The sequence below is a fragment of the Solanum dulcamara genome, chromosome 9 (assembly GCF_947179165.1).
Source record: "Solanum dulcamara chromosome 9, daSolDulc1.2, whole genome shotgun sequence".
NCBI classification, from domain to species: domain Eukaryota; kingdom Viridiplantae; phylum Streptophyta; class Magnoliopsida; order Solanales; family Solanaceae; genus Solanum; species Solanum dulcamara.
In genome coordinates, this window is record NC_077245.1 from 18889142 (window position 1) to 18907101 (window position 17960).

The window sequence follows — 17960 nt, forward strand, 5'->3', positions numbered from 1 at the left end:
AGAGGCATCTAGGATGTACTTAACTTTTACTTGACTAGATGACACATCATCGCCCTTTCCTGTATGGTTTGGCTACTTATTCCTCCGGCATCACGATGGAAATGACTTGTTGTAAGACCTAGTTCGAGTCCAGGCAGTGTATACGAACTTTATGCATCCCTTATAGGCCCCTCTCATCGTGTTTACCACTAAACCAGATAAGAGAGCTACATGGGTCTTACCTAGTTGATCGAGGGTTGGGGTATGTCTATACACTTGGTTACTAATAGCATTGGTTACAGATGATACATTGGTTTTACTACAACTTGCATTCATATGTATCACCTATCACCAGTATAATTGGTTGTTGTATGGAATCTGCCAATTTTATGGGGGCGGTTGGGTTATATTTGATGTTTGTACCTTTCGGGAGTGTGGGCGTCTAGTTGATTATTGTCTGATAATAATTGTGTTCATCTTGTATTGCATTGGGAGTTGGTTAACTATGTGACCTACTTGACTTGATGTTGGTACTCCCTGTTAGGTTGAGTTGGATTAGTCTTTAGGCTATTATGTTGATTAGTGATGACTGTTGGAGATATGTCCTTGCTTAGTTGACTCATGTAGTATTCTTTGTTGCGTGTAGGTTGTTGAGCTTGCGCTCGCAGGTACGTTCTTTGACTCGTTTCCTTTACTCCATGTATCCTGCTGCTTCATTCTCATTACATGTTCTATCATGTGTAGTTACTTATGTTGTACTTACATTATTTATACGTTATTTATACTTACTTTATTTGTGGAGCTCAGTTGGCCTATGCCTACAGAGTACCATTCGCTAGGTACTTATATTACACTTTTGCTCCCTGCAGATCATAGTACGAGTGATTGTCGTTGATTTGGTTTTCATGCAAAGCAACTTTGGATATGGAGATTGGGTGAGCTCCTGACATTCGTGTTGTCGATTTCCATCTACTTTGGGCTAAGGCTAGTCTTTACTTTTCTTTCGAAGACAACCTATACTTTTTTGTATTTGTAAAAGCCTTGTATTCTTATTTTGATTAGATGCTCGAATACTGACCGATGACACATCTTGGGGATTGTTTCTCATATTTACTTCTGTTGATTTACCTTTCTTCTCACTGTCTTAAGCCTCTGGCTTCTTATTATTCGTCTTTCATTTCATTTGTTGTGCTTGATAGCCAGCTACTTTTGGTTTCGATCTAAGGATTATGCTTACCTACTGGTGGGTTGTAGTATGTGTCATCATGACCTGAAAAATCAGATCGGACATAAATGTATCGGATCGGATCTTAATTCGCAAAAATGAAAATATTTAATGTGTAAAAATGAATATATAAGGGACATAACTAAGTAAAATTGTAAATGTTTTAGAACATCAATTCTTCCACTTCAGATTCAAACTAAAATCAATGAAATTAAGCATTAAACAAAGCAACAATTAGATCAATGTCCCCGCCTGTATATATAACATTAGAGGTCAATGATTGCACATGACCTCTCTCCCCATAGGATAGGACTGCCTTTGCCGATAAATAAGAATTTGAATTACGCTAAAGAGTAAGTGAGAATAATATTGATAAGGATGGGAAATACTTTGCAATTCTAATATCAAATTTTTACTGTATTTATTAATGGTCTGTCTTAATCGAAAAGTTCTAGAAAGTTTTAACTTCCATATGATAATTAACTTTAGTGTGTCAGAATAGATGCATTAAAGTGAGAGAATCATCCTGGTTGGTGACTTTGTGGGCTTCACTATATTTTGGACAAAAATATGTTCTCATAATTTCACCTCTATACATTATATTATTTCAAATTAAGTGTTTATTTTTAAGTTTGCATTCAAACATTTTCCCCTTTATAATTTATTATGTGAGAACTCATATTCATGGGAGTAAACAAATTTCATTTTCTCCAACCCTTTACAAACTCTTTTCAGTTCACGTCCTTTTTACTAGAAAATTTTATTTTTATATATAAGAAATCTTTATTTTTCTACATAAAATTTTTGAAAAAAATTATTTTTCCTCCATTCAAATGGTAAGAAAACAAGAAATCTTATTTATAATATTTTATTTCAACAATAGCACCTTTTTCTACTCTTGTCTTGAAGTATAAATAACACGCGAATATTATTAAATGCTAAGCGATTTAAATTTAATCTATCTCATTATTTTACGTGAGAATCCATATTACTACTTTAAAAGACAAAAAAGGTCCACTTTATACCTTTATTAAAGTTTTTAAATCGTTAAATAAATCATTAAATTCTATTGTACTTTTTAAATTCTAATTCTTATCTATATTAAACAATCACGATATTATTATAAAAAAATGTCATATTTCCATTCTTCCTAAACTAGAAAATTTCCACTTGTTAGTGTGAAGTTAAAAAACATCCAAATCTATCAAAAAGTTATACTATATATTTCATTTTGACTCATTTTAGTTACAATTTTATTCGTCGTATATCGAGTATTTTATTTAGATTTAGCAGAAATGTAATACAAAATAGGAAGGAAAAAAGGGCAATGAATACAGTTAAATTTTTTATTTTTTAAAAAAAAGAAGAAGTGGAAGGTACAATTTCGTTAGAAGTAAATTAAAAAGAAATAATTGAATGTTACATTAAAAAAGAGTAATACACGTACATCTGATTCGTGCAGAATAAACATGATACATTGACAGTTAAAAAACTTTTTATTAGAATAGATTCTATAGCTCCAATCGACAAATCAAAAAAGTCTTACCAACCAGAGTAAATACTTAGTGGCGGAGTCAGAATTTTCATCAAGAATATTTATATTTTAGTACAAGTAAAATAATAAACTGATATTTTGTTCTCTTTTTTTAAGTTAAAAAATGAAACTAAAAAAAAATAAACAAAACACGTAAGTTTAGGCTCAAATCCAAGCCACTAAGCAACTTTGAACAACCTTAACTAATAAGCTATCTTTCTTTATTATGTCAAGTGTGTTTAACAATTAGTATATATCTAAAAATATTAATATTTTAATATATATATACTCACAATTTTTTTTTGACAAAGATTGTTCATCTGACCACCATTGATAAGGTGTAGCTCCGCCCTTGACCATTATTAATGAAAGATATACGTATTTAATATTTATATTAAATAGAATAATTTAATTTTAATAATTACTAAAATATATTATTTTTATTTCATATTAAGTGAATTTTGGGATTTTTTTTAATGTTCAAAATAAGTAAATTGATTAAAGTGCAAGAGAGTTGTTGAAATTTTTTTCCATTTTCCCCCTTATTTACATTTTCAAAGTGATAATTTCAAGAGAGTTAATTACTCATATTTATGATTTTAGTTTGAATTATTTATATTTTCAAAAATAGTTTGAGAATAATTAAAAAGGTAAAAGTAGTGTTTAATTTATATTCTAAACTTTTTTTTTAATAGGCGTGAGCCTCACAAATTCACTTAATATGGAATAAAGGGAGTATATCATAATTCAATGATAAAATGTGCACATATTTAACTTCAAAAAACATGTTTGACTATAAAATTCCGGAATTCAACTTCAAGTTGAATTTTAATTTTTTCAAGAATTAAAAAAATGTATTTCATTATTTTCAGTTCAAATTACTCATAAAAATCAAAACCAACTTCAATTTATGTAAAATGTATTTCATTATTTTCAGTTCAAATTACTCATAAAAATCAAAACCAACTTCAATTTATGTTTATCATCAAACACAACTTCAATTTTTAAACACCACATTTTACTTTAAAAAGAAAAATTATGTTTTTTAAATTTTACCGTGAAACATGGTGTAAGGAGCACTTACTGTTAAAGGTTGAAAAGTACCACATTGATTAAAAAATTAATTGATGGTCTCACTTGAGCAATTCCTTGGTGAATTAACTTTTGAGAGTAAGTTAAGTTAGATATCATATCTTTTTTATGATATCTAAGTCAGATTTATTTTCGTTTAAACTCCCGATTCACGCTTACACCTTTTGGGGGGTTGAATTTACACTTATTCGTGTTTTCTTGCGATAAGAGTGAGGATATGCTAAGTGGGTCCCGTCTTCAGGCATTTGACTCTGTTTGGGACAGCCATAGCTAGGAGAATCAATATATGCTTACAAAGTAAGTATTTTTTTTAATTATATATATATGAACTGGGTTCAACGACTTCTCTCTTTCCCTTCCCCAAAGTTCCCAACAGAAAGAAGAAGAACCATTGACTGACCTTCAATCTGGTGAGTTCTCATTATATCTATTCCACTTTGTTCCTATTTGGTGGATTCTCTGATAGTTTCTTGCTGAAAAGTTTAGTCCTTTTTAACTGTTTTTTCCCCTCTTGTCTTTGATGAGTTGAATATGATGTCTTTATAACATAAATGGAGAGAAAGATTGGATTTTTGATGTGCATCTTGTATTGGGGAAACTCTCAGAATTGATTATTGATTTTGATGAGATTGAGATCTCCAATTTTTTTTAAAAAAATTATTTTGTGGTGGGTGTTGAAGGGTGTGGCTGGTCAAAAAAGACACACAAAATGAAATTTGGGTTTCTTTTCTTGATTTTCTTCTGGGGATGGATTGACCTGTATAAAGGGAAAGGAAGATGAGGGGGGTCGGGCCGTTGACCTAGAATTGAACCAAAGTTCCTACCAATCTTCATACATGAAAATAACTGAAATTGGGTTTTTCTTAGTTATCAAACATTCATGTATTTGTGGCTTCTTATGTTGCATATCTATCTCAAGAACTATGTATTCTTACTAATAGTTTGATGCTTGTGTTTGTGGAAGTTTACTATGGGATATTTAGTTCTTTGGAGGCTCGGTAGCTGATTACATGACAATTGAATTAGAAACCAAGATAATAAAGGGAAAAAGTATGAGTAGAAACATGTAATTAGTACACCAAATTTAACGATTTCTACACCGGATTTAACAGAACACTTTCTTGTTTGAAAGAATGAATTTGGTTGAACTGTACCGTCCATTCTGTCGCGTAGACTGTTTGTTTGCCTTGATATAGCTGTGTTGAACAGGCATGGTGTGGTATAGGTATTTCGTACATATCATTTAAAGAGCTACATCAAAAGTTATCTACATGTACCCATATGCTACTCCGTGTGTCGTATAGGTATTTCATACATATCATTTAAAGAGCTTATTAAAAGTTATCTACATGTACCCATATGCTACTCTGTGTGTCATCACACTCGCTGTATCATATATTATATCATCTGTTGATGTTCCTCTCTTTTTTTTTATGCTTTTAATGATGTGATTGAAGTACTTTTCTGATAATTTTATTGTAAAAGTATGATCAATTAATTCACATGTTAACTGAATAAATACTGTTTTCATGCTTTTTGAAGTGCTCTTATTTTTCTTTGTTTTCCATCTTTTCTTTGTGCGCCATGTTACCTCAGGAAGCAGTATCAGATATGGATCCTGACGACAGTCTAAGTGAAGACCCTTGGATAAAGTCTTCTTCGTCTGGCAATGAATTGCTGAAAATTATGCCATCAGATAACCATTCATTTCCCAATTTAAATCTGCATGCACAAAAGTGGGAAGGTTCCTCTTATTTGGATCAACAAATCAGGATTGAGCAACAGTTTTCTGGATTTACTAAACCGAAACACACATCTGAGATGGATCAACTGGGGAATCAGAGGAATGAAAATCATGACATGACCAGAACACATGACTGGGATCCAAGAGCTTTGCTGAACAACCTTTCGTTTCTCGAACAAAAGATTCATCAGCTCCAGGAGCTGGTGCATTTGATTGTTGGGCGGAGAGGTCAAGATGGGGTTCAGGGAAATGACCTTATAGGTCAGCAACAACAGTTAATCACAGCTGATCTTACTTCTATTATTGTCCAATTGATATCAACTGCAGGAAGTCTTCTTCCAACTATGAAGCACACACTTTCCTCTGCGATCCCTGCTGCCAGCCAGCTTGGGCAGGTTGGTGGTGTCACAGTTCCTTCTACAACAGGTACTAGTGCTGGTGGGCTGACGTGTAATGACGGTGTTGCGAAGGCGGAAGATCAGTCCAACCACATTGAGCAGTTGAGAGATTGTGGGATTGAACAAAATCATGCTGCCGATGAACATGAATTGAAAGATGAAGATGAAGCTGAGGAAGAAGAGAACCTTCCTCCTGGTTCCTATGAGATTCTACAGTTGGAAAAGGAGGAAATCCTTGCACCACACACTCACTTTTGCACAATTTGTGGAAAGGGATTTAAGAGGGATGCCAATTTGCGGATGCACATGAGAGGTCATGGTGATGAGTACAAGACTCCAGCAGCTCTTGCAAAGCCTCATAAAGAACCCAGTTCTGAGCCAACACTCATTAAAAGGTATTCCTGTCCTTATGTTGGATGCAAGCGCAATAAGGAGCATAAAAAGTTTCAACCTCTGAAGACCATCTTATGTGTGAAAAACCATTACAAGAGAACCCACTGTGAGAAAGCCTATACTTGCAGTAGATGTAATATTAAGAAATTTTCAGTAATTGCTGATCTTAAAACACATGAAAAGCATTGTGGAAAGGATAAGTGGCTTTGTTCCTGTGGAACAACATTTTCTAGGAAAGACAAGCTTTTTGGACACATTTCCCTTTTTCAAGGTCATACTCCTGCAGTTTCTTCGGATGAAACTAAAGGATCTGCTGGGACATTTGATCGGGGCCAAACCAGTGAAGTCACCATGAAAGCTCAACAAGAAAACTGTAAGGTAAATGCTTCACATGGCGATGAGTTTCAAAATTATGGGGTTGTAAAAGAGGGTGCATACAATCCAAGCAGTTATTTCTCTCCTTTGAACTTTGATACTAGCAATCTTATTGGATTTCAAGAGTTCCCTCGACCACCATTTGACGAGTCAGATAGCTCATTCTCATTTCTGCTATCTGGATCATGTGAATACCCTCCTCACAAGGCTGCAAAATTTATGAGTTCTACTGAAATGGAATAACATCAACCAGTATTCAATTAGTCTTTGGTTCATTGTAGCTATCTATTCTATCATGTCATTATTTTTTCTCAGAATAACTGTGATTTCCTTAAATTATTTAGTATCACTGTTGCTATGAGTTTGTCAGTTGCAGCAAGTGACAAGGAAAATGCATCAACTGTCTAAAGCAGTTTGACAAAAGCCTCATTCAACCTTCCCAAGAACCTCGATTAGATATAACGTTCACTAACAGATCCGTCTGTAATAATCTCTTGGCCAGTTACGATCCTCTAAGCCATCAGATGAAAAGAAATTTCTACCAAACTGTACAATGCTGCTTCTTCCTTTTTTGTGGAGGGGGTAAGACTACACAATGTTGAGGAGTGAGGACATAGTCAAACCAAAATTTTATATTGTACATCACACACAGAAAAAAGAACCAAGCTATTTCATTGAAATAAAGGTCCAAGAAGATTGCAACGCTGCCATTTCAGAACATGGCATGAAATCTTCCACATCGTTACTTTTTGTTGCGCCCCTAGCCCCTATCTCTAAAGGGCCTTCTTGTCCTTGATTACAAAGCACCACAATCTAAAAACTGTCGAAAGAAATTGAACATGATTTTTGCAATTGAAGAGAAGAAGCTGTACACAGCTAGCTAATAGCCAACTGGTTCAGCTGGCCATATTGTTGTGGTGCCTATAATGAGAATTATGGAGCAATACGAGCTTCAACCCTTTTGCCGCTTCTCCTGACATTGATGGCTTCTTTGGAGGGCCGTGGTAATATGTTTCCCTAAGAACAAAGTCATCCTCACATGCCCAAGTCCTTCCCCTGGGAGAGCTGTCCTTCCAAAGAAACCTCTCAGAGAATGGATTCACTAAGCTCTCGCGAAACTCTTCTGCTGTCTCACAGTTCAAACCCTGCATGTGTCAATAAATGTCAGAATGAGAATTCACCAAGTACAGCTTGGATAATGGAATTAGAATTGGGAAGGTAGGGATGAATTTGTTATGGTCTTACTTCTGCCATGGCCTTAATTTTCATGGTAAGATCATTGCTAAGGAGGACGAGTTGTCCGTTTCTTTTGGTTCTTTTGAAGAAGAGGGCATATTCAAGGATATGATCTTCTGCTGTGGGTGAGGCAAATTCCATTAGACCACTGTGCGGAGAAAATTGATGTGAGCCAACAGGAAACATGCCATTCTCCTCACTGAACAAAGACAATGGAGCAGTAGCAGGAGGGGTTGGTGCCACTGCTCTTGTTTCCTCTGCACAACTCTGTACATGAATCCATGACTTTGCATTTATCATGCAGTCTTCTATCCATTCTAATGCTGCAGATACCTCAGTTGTCCTTCTAAACAGACTAGCACGCCTCTTCATGCAATCCAATTCTCTTATGACTGTTAACAAGGAGCAGGTAAATGGTCAGAGAATGATTTGCATTTGGAAACGACAAAGTTTACAGGGTTAAGTTCATTACCCGTTCTAGGAATTATCAGATAAGTTCCCTTGAGACCTTGCAGAAGCTGCAAACTTTTCCTTGATTCTTTATTCAGCAATGAACCAGTGTCTACTACAATGGTCCATCTCTTCTGTTCCATGACACTCTCATTCTGCAGATAATGTTTAAGACCAAAATAAGAGTCTACTACGTTTAAACCAGATGACTAGTCAACTGTAATACTAATTGGTATGTTTCGAACAACAAAACTTTGGAAAAACACCATTATAGCTAATTTGTTGAACAACCAATTGTTCTTTGAGACAAGTTGATTCACATAACAAATTGGTTGTCCTTTAAACAACTGATTTGATATGTGAATCAACCTGTATCAAAGAGTAGTTTGGAAATGAATGTAAAACAAATGCAAGCAGAAGAATTGTCCTAGGAAAAATCATAACTTCTCCAAATCGATGACCTTGCAGAGGTCAACCTGTATCAAAGAGTAGTTTGGAAATGAATGTAAAACAAATGCAAGCAGAAGAATTGTCCTAGGAAAAATCATAACTTCTCCAAATCGATGACCTTGCAGAGGTGGCCCTATAAGCTAAATTTGAAAAAAAAAAGAAGAATTTTCAGCATAAAATTTTGATATTTAACTTATGAAGAAGGAGCATACTTCCTTAGTCTCTGGATGCTTGATTGGATTGTCTCTAAACTTAATGTCCTCTTCTGGAAATATTGAGCTGGTCTTTGCGGGGTAGTTCACAAGAAGTGACTGCAAAGGCACCCTATCCCTTCTGTTCTTCACTGTGTTTACCTCCGATCTTCCTGGATTTCTGGAGGCAAGAATTTTTAATTTCTGTTCTTCAAGAACTTTGTCAGTCAGACTATCTTTCTCAGAGGAGAATGGGGTTCCATTTTGATTGAATATGGGATCAACTACATTGTCCAGAGAAAATTTAAATGATTCTAGATGCTTCAGATCTTCCAACTTTCCTATTTTCGTCATTGATCTCATTAAACGAGTATCAGGTGTCATATTCTCTTTATCTGGAGTGAAAATTTCTTCATCATTTTCATCCATATTTGACTCTGTTGATTTAGTAGTTGATCCTAGCTTCTCTTTTTTGTGGGATACACAACCTGCCGCTTGATTGAATTTGGGCTCAACCACAAGTTTCAGAGATGAAGATTTAAACGGTTTTGGAAGCTTAATTTGATGCTGGCTTCCCATCTTCTTCATTAACCTCAGTTGAAGAGTTTCTGGTGTCATATTCTCTTTGTCTGGAGTGAAAATTTCTTCATCAGTCTCATCCATATTAGAAAGCAGAGATTTTCTATCCGATCTATTTGTCATCTCAGAAAGACACGATTTCTTCATGGATCCAAGGAAGAGAGAACTAGGAGTATGGTTCTCTTTGTCAGGAGTAAAGACCTCTTCCTCTTTATCCTTGTTTCCACTAGCAAAAAGATCTTTAGAAACTGATAAAGTTCCTGCTATTTCATGATTAAGCGATTCAACTTCAGTTTCCATGTCAATTTTTTCATTCATTGCTCTATCTCTACCAGTTTGAATCTGAACACTGGAGGTTTTTCCCCTTCTAGACCAAATACTTGAACATCTTTGCTGAGATCTTGGTGGGGTACCATCTGCAGTTTCAATTGGGGACTGTCCTGAAACAAGAAGAGCTTCTGGTGCGTTATTTTCCTTGTCAGCTTGGTAAGCAAGCTGCAGCAAACTAATTTCACCTTCTTCATGGATATTCCCAGGTAGATTTTGGTTTGCTGCTTCATATTTATCAGGAAATGGAGATCTCATTTGCTCAAGCATTGGTGGAGCTGGTGGAGTCAAACTTCTCAGATGTGGTAACGAACTCATACCAGAAAATGATGAGTCTAGTAGACCTTGCACCATATCATAATCTTCTTTCTGAATTTGGTCATTCTGGAGAGAAAAGCCACTTTCATCCTAGAGAATCAATAAATGCATATTGCACGGCACAGGATAAAAGTTAGAGCAAACGACAAAAGAATAAGAAAATTGGGTTACAGAACCATAAAATTCTGAACCTATTTAGTTTTAAGATACTGATTCAGCTCACCTGATGTTCCTCCTCTGTGCTTTCTTCTGGTTCAGATTCACCAAGAGTAGGTACAAATGGATTCTCCAAATCATATGCATGGCTGATTGGAACCCAGTGAAGCCTGTAGACCCTGCTGGAACCTCCAAGTTGCATCCTATCACCTTCTTTCAACTTCACCTTAACTCCTGATTCAATTTTCTTACCAGAAATCCATGTCCCATGTACTGCAAAGGACAAGATATCCACAGAAAATGACCGTACTGATTAACCGAAAGTAGCAAGAAACCACAAAAACAGAAAAGAAATGTATAAAAACAAGAAATGAATTGGCATTAAAATCATAAGTCTTGTCTTAATCAATTTGAGAAAAAAATGGTTGAAGTTCGAAAGATACGAGACACTTGTATCATTAATAACAGCACCAACTAAAACATTATGAAATCAGTTGCACAAAAAGGAAATTCGACCCAACAAGAATTCAAGAGTTTAAAGCTCATATATGCAATCACAGAGCTTCATTACTCCATAAAACTTTCAACCCAAAGGCATGCACCGGCGGAGATAGTTGTGAATTTTAGCAAGTTCAAGAACCATAGAATACCTTTTACAGGAAATACAAACAGGCAAATTGTACGAGCAACATTTAACACCTCAATAAATTCCATCTGTACAAAGAGTTTGAAAATCACATATCTTGTCTTGATCAATACAAATACAACAGTAGTTAAGATTCAAAGATGACACACCATTGTTAACAATCAATCGCACAAAGGAGAAACTACGAAAGCCCTAAAATGTTCAAGAATTTATACCTCATATAATTTGATACTAAGTTTCAAGAACCATTTATAATGAATCTACAGCAAACAAGAGACGTATAAAGAACTGGAAAGAAAACAGCAACTCATATCAGCATCACAAATACAACAACAACAACATACCACTGAAATCCCACAAGTGGGGTATGGGGAGACTAGAATGTACGCAGACTCGTGGAGTCAACTTAGCATCACAAATCAAAATATAAAACTTTTAATTCAAAAATTATAAGATGACGTTCAAGAACCATTATAAATACAGACAGCCTCAGAAAAAGAAAGGAAAAATCAGACTCATTTCAACATAACTAACATCCCCAAAGCATTCCACCATAATTAATTCAGAAGAAGGCAGGGCAGGGCAGGGCAGAGTAGAGTACCTGAAGAAAGATCAGTAACAGAGAGGGATAGAGAGGATGGTTTAGAGTGGATACGGAGATGAAATCTGCTGATGCTTGGGTGTTCCAATGTAATGTTACAATCTGGGTGTCTACCAACCACCAAAATCTCTTCAATTTCTGATTCTTGATTTGAACAAGGTGGGGGGTTGTCAAGCAAGAAGATGTTCTTGAGGATGGCCCCATTCTTTAGCACTGTAAATACTGGAATCTTCTTCTCTTCTTCAATGGGAGGTGAAATCTCCAGCTTGTCCGCCATGAATTCAAGAATGAGTATAATTTGGGTGGAAATGAGAAGAGGGTTTTGAAGAAAGAAATCTTGAAAAAGGTGACCGTTAGGGAGGGAGTATAATTTGCGTGAAACGGCTAATTATCTCATTTAATATACCACTATTATTACAATACTTTTTTAAAAAAAAAAAAAAAAAAACTTAGAGAAAATTACCCCATACTTTATTAAAATTTTTCTAAATGATGAGGACATGGGGGAGCTGAAATTCATACTTCCTTCAATTTGATTTATAGACAATTATTTTCTATTGTAAAATTAGGATAAAAATATCAACGCATAAATAACTTTTGAATTCACATATATATCTGAATATTAGAAGATTTTTATAATAAAACTTGTAATTAATATTAGAAGATTTTTATAGTAAAACTTGTAATTTAATAAATCTACAAGTTGACTAGGGAAAAATAATGTGGGATTTGAGGGAGTTGATTTGTAAATAACAATATTTTTGATGAGATGTCCCGAAAATAACAAGAAAATACTTTTTTGCGAACATTTTTTTTGTTGTGGAAAAAAATAATGTCTTTATATATTTTAAAATAACCCCAAACTTATCAACATTTGAGGTGATAGTAATTTCACTTAAAAAAACAACTTAACGAGTAATAGGTTTTTCGCGAAAAATAAGTGTCACTACAATTGGTGTTCAGTATATGCAATTTAAATTCAAGATAAGATCAAGAGGGAATTTATGCATTTGAAAATCAAACTAATATCCCAATACAATTGATGTTTGGTATGGGGCCAACTAACTTCGGATTCGAGTCGGAAAGTCTCACTCTCTAAAATGTCCATTAGGTTATATGTCTTACACAAAAATTATTCCACTTAAAAAAATAAGCCATTTATTATAATAAATAATAATTAGACACTTTTTCCTTACAAAATTTGGCCAGTGTTCTTCTTCTTCCTGGTTCTTCTTCTTTGCTGCTTTTGCTTCTTCTTGCTTCTTGCTGCTGCTTCTTCTTCTTCTTCTTTTCTCCTTCTTGTTCTTAATTAAGCTATATATTATAATAATATAATAAATGGCCATTCGACTCTTCTTCTTTCGAAACATCGAGGATTTCATATCTAAAATTTTGGGATTCTTTAAAGGTGATTTTGAGTTGATCAATATTGAATAGTCGATATATACTTTATGTATAGTTAAAACTATATTCAACTTTTTGAGTATATCACAATGTATAGTCAGTGTATGGTTCATGTTGACATGCTAAGCTATATTGTATAATCAGTGTATATTTTCTATGACTTTTGACAATATTTTATGTAAAATAATATTTGTTGTAAACTAATTATTTTATTATATATATTTGAAACAAGCTCAAAAAAAAATCCCTCATACTTCATCCTACAATTTACTTTAATTACATTTTTTTTCTGAGTTAGGAGAAAAAAGGGGAAAAATTAATAAGATTTAAAAACGGAAATTATGAATATTCACCACTAGTAAAAAATGTAGAGAATAGTTTTATGGTAAAAGTTTTACGGGGTAGCCTACGCGGACGATCGATCCTGATGCAAGAATGGACTTGAAAGCTTAGAAAGATTGTACTGAGTGCTTGAGGGATTGTACCTAGCTGTTAAGTTGGTTAGCTTTTCATTTAAGAATGGTAGTTTCATATTGTTCAGTTTAGCCCATTAGGTTTTTAAAGTCATTTTCTCTTAGTGTCAGAATTGTCAATATGTTTGAAGATTGGACACTTTAGGTTCAATACTGGCATTTATGTTTTCGTACTACCTCCAAGGAATGCCTTGGCTATTTAAGCACTGCAATGGTCCTTTTTACAGCTTATGCAGAGAATTGTTTAGCTAAATATAGAATAGGTTGTTCTTTACTCTTTTCCTTTTCTCTTTTCTATCTTTCTTAGTTTTCTTTACTGTTTTATTGCTTTCATTAGGTTAGTTGGATCATTTGGTATCAAAGCACTTTTTTAAGCTCTGTGGGTACATAAAAATGGCGAATGAAGTTCGAGAAATCAAAGACATGTTTGACATGATAACAATGAAGTTAGACAACTCCTTTGTCAGGCAAAACCAAATAGAGGAGCAATATGAGAAGTCTTTTGCTCAGCTGAAAGAGGCCTTGGATGCTGTAAAGAAAAGTGATAAAGGAAAGAACCATGAAGATACAAAGGAGAAGGTGAAATTTACACTCCTTCTGGCCAACCCATGGCTTGGGTCTCTGCATCTCATACAGGAAGAGCTCCAACCATGGTTACCCCTGATGGTTATCAACAGGGAATGGGGTCTTTGACTCAGTTCTAGTCACTCCTAGAGGGATCTATGCATCATACTCCTACTATGGGATGTGATGTACCGTGGATTTACGGTACTTTTAATGCTTTAAAACTTAAGAATATGCATGAGTTTTAAGCATTTGTTAGCATATTTGATGTTGCTTGTGCTTATTTTATAAGAAATTAAGTCGGAGATTTAGTTGAGGAATCACAGCACTGAAGGAAAGTATTTTTGGGGTTTACGGGCTCATCCTACGACTCTTCATTAGTTATATGGGTCGTAGGTATCAATCGTCAAAAGAAAGGAGAAAAATAAAAGTTGAATTGAAGACCACAAGTGAAGTGAACGACTCGTTCTCAGGTTTACGGGTCGTCAAAAGTAGTCGTCAAAGCAACAGTAAATGAATAAGGGCGAAGTGAAGAAGACAAGTAAGTTCTACGGCTCGTCTAAGTTTCTAAGATTCATAGAACTCACTCGTAACTTGAAGTTACAAGTGATGAAGAGAGGGCAGTATCTACTACCCCATTTGACGAACGTCTTCAGTGTTACAAGTTGTACAGAATGGTCGTGAAGAAGAAGAATCCTCAGTACGAAGTGAAGGATTATGAGCTGGTTCTACCCTCGTCTAAGTTGTTACGATCTATAGAAGCGATCCGTAGATCTAAACCGACTTTTAGTTTTCTATGATTTCCAAATTCATATTTATTTAGGAATGTTTATCTATAAATACACTTCTTAGGTTCAGATTACTTTATGCATGTTTTTGGGTTTGAGAATATAGCTTAAACTACTTTTGAGCTTTTATTCTTGAATTCGAGGTTTTGTTATCGATATTTTATGATCAGATTTTATTGAAGATTTTTGGGTTTTCATAATTCTCATTGTAAGCTTATGATTTTTTTAACCTGAATATTATTGATTGTGAACACATAGTTATGAGTAGCTGATTCCACAACTAGGATTGTGGGAACCATGAAGAATTAACGATGTAGAACTTAATAAAAAGTAATTCTTGAATAGTGTGCATGCATGTATTGTTTTTCCCTTCATTTTGAGTGTTTTTAACAGTGGCCAACGTTAGAACTCGCCTTATCCTTACTTGCCAGATCAAGAAGGTAATGGATGGGAAAAGAGATTAAACAATGAGATTTAGGGTTAATCATCCTCATCTAGTTAGCTTGAACGGATCAAGGGAAAGCTAAATTTGGGATCATTGGTAAGAGTTAGTAAAGCATACACTCGTAGACGGATCAAGTTGCATAGTGAAATCACTTATTTGCCGAATCAAGGACTTAGGTGAAATTAATAACTTACTAATTCTACATGTAATACACTAGGAAAGAATTACTAATAAAAAAAAGTCTACTTAGTTAAGAATTTGTGGGGAACACATAAAACCCTAGTTTCACTTCTTATTGATTTAAACCACATTAAACCATACTTTTATTCATTGACATTTGCTATTTGATTTATTGATTAGTTTTATAAAAATGCCCCCCCCCCCCTTTGTTTTCTATTTTTACGGGAATAACTTGATTACTAAAGCAAATAATAAACGATTGATCTAAATTCTAAACCATATTCCTCGTGGGATCGACCCTAACCTTTGTTAGGTTCTATATTTGATTAACGGTCGCTTTATACTTCTTTAGGGAGGTGTAATTTGAGCATATCAAACTTTGACGCCGTTGCCGGGGAATTTGGCTTTTAGATTAAGATTAATTTTTATTATATGATTGGTAGTCATTCTTTTCTTATTTTATGTTATTTTTCTTTTTGTTTGTGCTGAAATAAGTTTTGATTCCTAGTGCATGCCAAATACGAGAAGTTAAGGCATTCCCTTGATTCCATTCAATCTCAAAATTGAAAGAACATTACGTAGGATGGCAAACAACAACAATAACAACGAGGGATACGAACTTGGTGATGGCGCAGAACATCTTGGAGAGCAACATGAAAATGCACCACAACATCCTCCGCAACATCAACTACAAAATGTCCTCAATAATCCACAAGTAGCAAGGCAACGTCCTCCACCTAGACAACGCCCTGAATTCGGCATATGGAACAACTATGGGGTCCATCCTGATGCCGTCGAAACTACGGATGCTAATGTCTTACCTCCATTACCGCCAGAAACTAAGTTTAGCATCACAAGCTAGCTGATTCAAATACTTCATAGTAGAGGGCTATTTTCAGGATTGCCATTCAAAGATCCACACATTCATCTCCAGAATGTGGCGTACGTTTGCCAAAGCAGTGTTGGCGACCCAGGCTTAAATATGAATATAATTGGATTGCGCATTTTTCCATTATCACTTACTAGCAAAGCTTCAATTTGGTTGTCTGAACTCCCGTACAACTCCATCACAACTTAAGATGAATTACGCATAGCATTCATGGAGAAGTATTTCCCATTATGTAAGAAGTTGAAACTAACAGACAAAATCAACAATTTCCAATAGTTTCTTGGAGAGTCAATTTGTGGAGCTTGGGAGAGATTTATAAAGTATCTACGAAGCGTGCCAAATCATAGGATAGCAAATGAGTCATTTCTTGAACTATTCTACCGCGTACTTGATGATAATGGAAAGGCTGTTGTCGACACCATCACTGGTGGAGCATTTTTGGCTAACGCTTTCCAAGAGGCTACAGAGAGACTTGATCGTGTTACAAAGACCAATAGAGCTTGGAGTACTAGGGACACAAAAACTTTAAAAAGCTCTTTTTCTGTTCGCACAAATCAGAATCCCAACTTACAAAATGAAGAGATACCTCAAGAGCTGACTCAATTAAAAACTGACATCAGGTTGGTAGTCAAAAGTATGGGACAAGAGAAAATTAATGCAATCGACCATCAAAGCAGGGCATCAAGTTATGACGATTATGGATATGAGGAAGATGCTTATTATGTGAATGATCAAGTGGGGGATTTGTGGAATAACTCCCAAGAATCCAATCAGGATTCTTGGTGCCAAGGTCAAGGAAATCAAGGTCGGAACTATAACAACTTCAATCGAGATGGCTATTACAACTGCAGCAACAACTACAATCGTGATGGAAACTACAATCACGAGAAAAATTACAACTGGAATGGATACAATGATCAAAACCGCGGGCAAGACAGAGAAGGTGATTGGAGAAAAAGAGATAACAACAATAGTGGTGCATACATCCCTCTCAAAAATCGAAGACATGATAGCTAAGATGATGAAAAAGTATAACGCAACAGAGGATAATCTTAAGGAGATATGCAATGATCTTTCCGGAAAGAATTAAAAAGTTGAGTCATATTCTACATCCATAAAGCTTATTGAGCAATAATTGGGGCAGATTTCATCATCTTTGAACCCACACCGAAAAGGAACTCTCCCAAGTAATACAATTCAAAATCCAAAAAATGACAGGCAATGTATGGCGGTGACCACCTGAAGTGGCATTCAAGTAGTTAATCCACCAATGCCAGAACTTAAGGATGATGTGAACGACGTGATTATTAGTGAGGATGAAACAAAAAGCAAAATCAAGGAAGAAGCAGTAGGCGAAGAGCCAAGTACCAAATAGCCTAAAAAAAGATATGCAAAACATGATGAGAAAGTAGGCAATGCAAAATATCCTGCTCTAACTTCAATTCCAATGCACAGACCTCCTCCTCCTTTTCCGCAAAGATGGAAGAAAAAGGCCGAAGATGGACAGTTCCTTAAGTTTATTT

The 17960-nt window shown here is 35.0% G+C and overlaps 2 protein-coding genes across 4 annotated transcripts; one reads left to right on the plus strand and one right to left on the minus strand.

Moving 5' to 3' along the window:
* The first annotated feature begins 4033 nt into the window (after window positions 1–4033).
* On the plus strand, window positions 4034–7169 carry LOC129902493 (protein SENSITIVE TO PROTON RHIZOTOXICITY 1-like). Of its 2 annotated transcripts, none has more exons than XM_055977757.1 (2): window positions 4034–4127; window positions 5427–7169. In XM_055977757.1, exon 2 carries the CDS (start codon window positions 5442–5444, stop codon window positions 6981–6983), a length of 1542 nt encoding a protein of 513 aa, XP_055833732.1. In that variant the 5' UTR covers window positions 4034–4127; window positions 5427–5441; the 3' UTR covers window positions 6984–7169. The 2 variants fall into 2 exon arrangements, with proteins under 2 accessions (XP_055833732.1, XP_055833731.1); XM_055977756.1 differs by lacking the exon at window positions 4034–4127 and adding an exon at window positions 4140–4240.
* A 118-nt stretch (window positions 7170–7287) lies between these two features.
* On the minus strand, window positions 7288–12086 carry LOC129902492 (FHA domain-containing protein PS1-like). Of its 2 annotated transcripts, XM_055977755.1 has the most exons (7): window positions 11695–12086; window positions 10515–10720; window positions 10162–10381; window positions 9089–10086; window positions 8449–8581; window positions 7986–8368; window positions 7288–7885 (listed from the first exon to the last, which is right to left on the minus strand). In XM_055977755.1, the coding sequence occupies exons 1-7, from the start codon at window positions 11969–11971 to the stop codon at window positions 7637–7639; spliced, it is 2466 nt and encodes an 821-aa protein (XP_055833730.1). In that variant the 5' UTR covers window positions 11972–12086; the 3' UTR covers window positions 7288–7636. The 2 variants fall into 2 exon arrangements, with proteins under 2 accessions (XP_055833730.1, XP_055833728.1); XM_055977753.1 differs by having other exon boundaries at window positions 9089–10381; window positions 11695–12085.
* Window positions 12087–17960: the final 5874 nt, after the last annotated feature.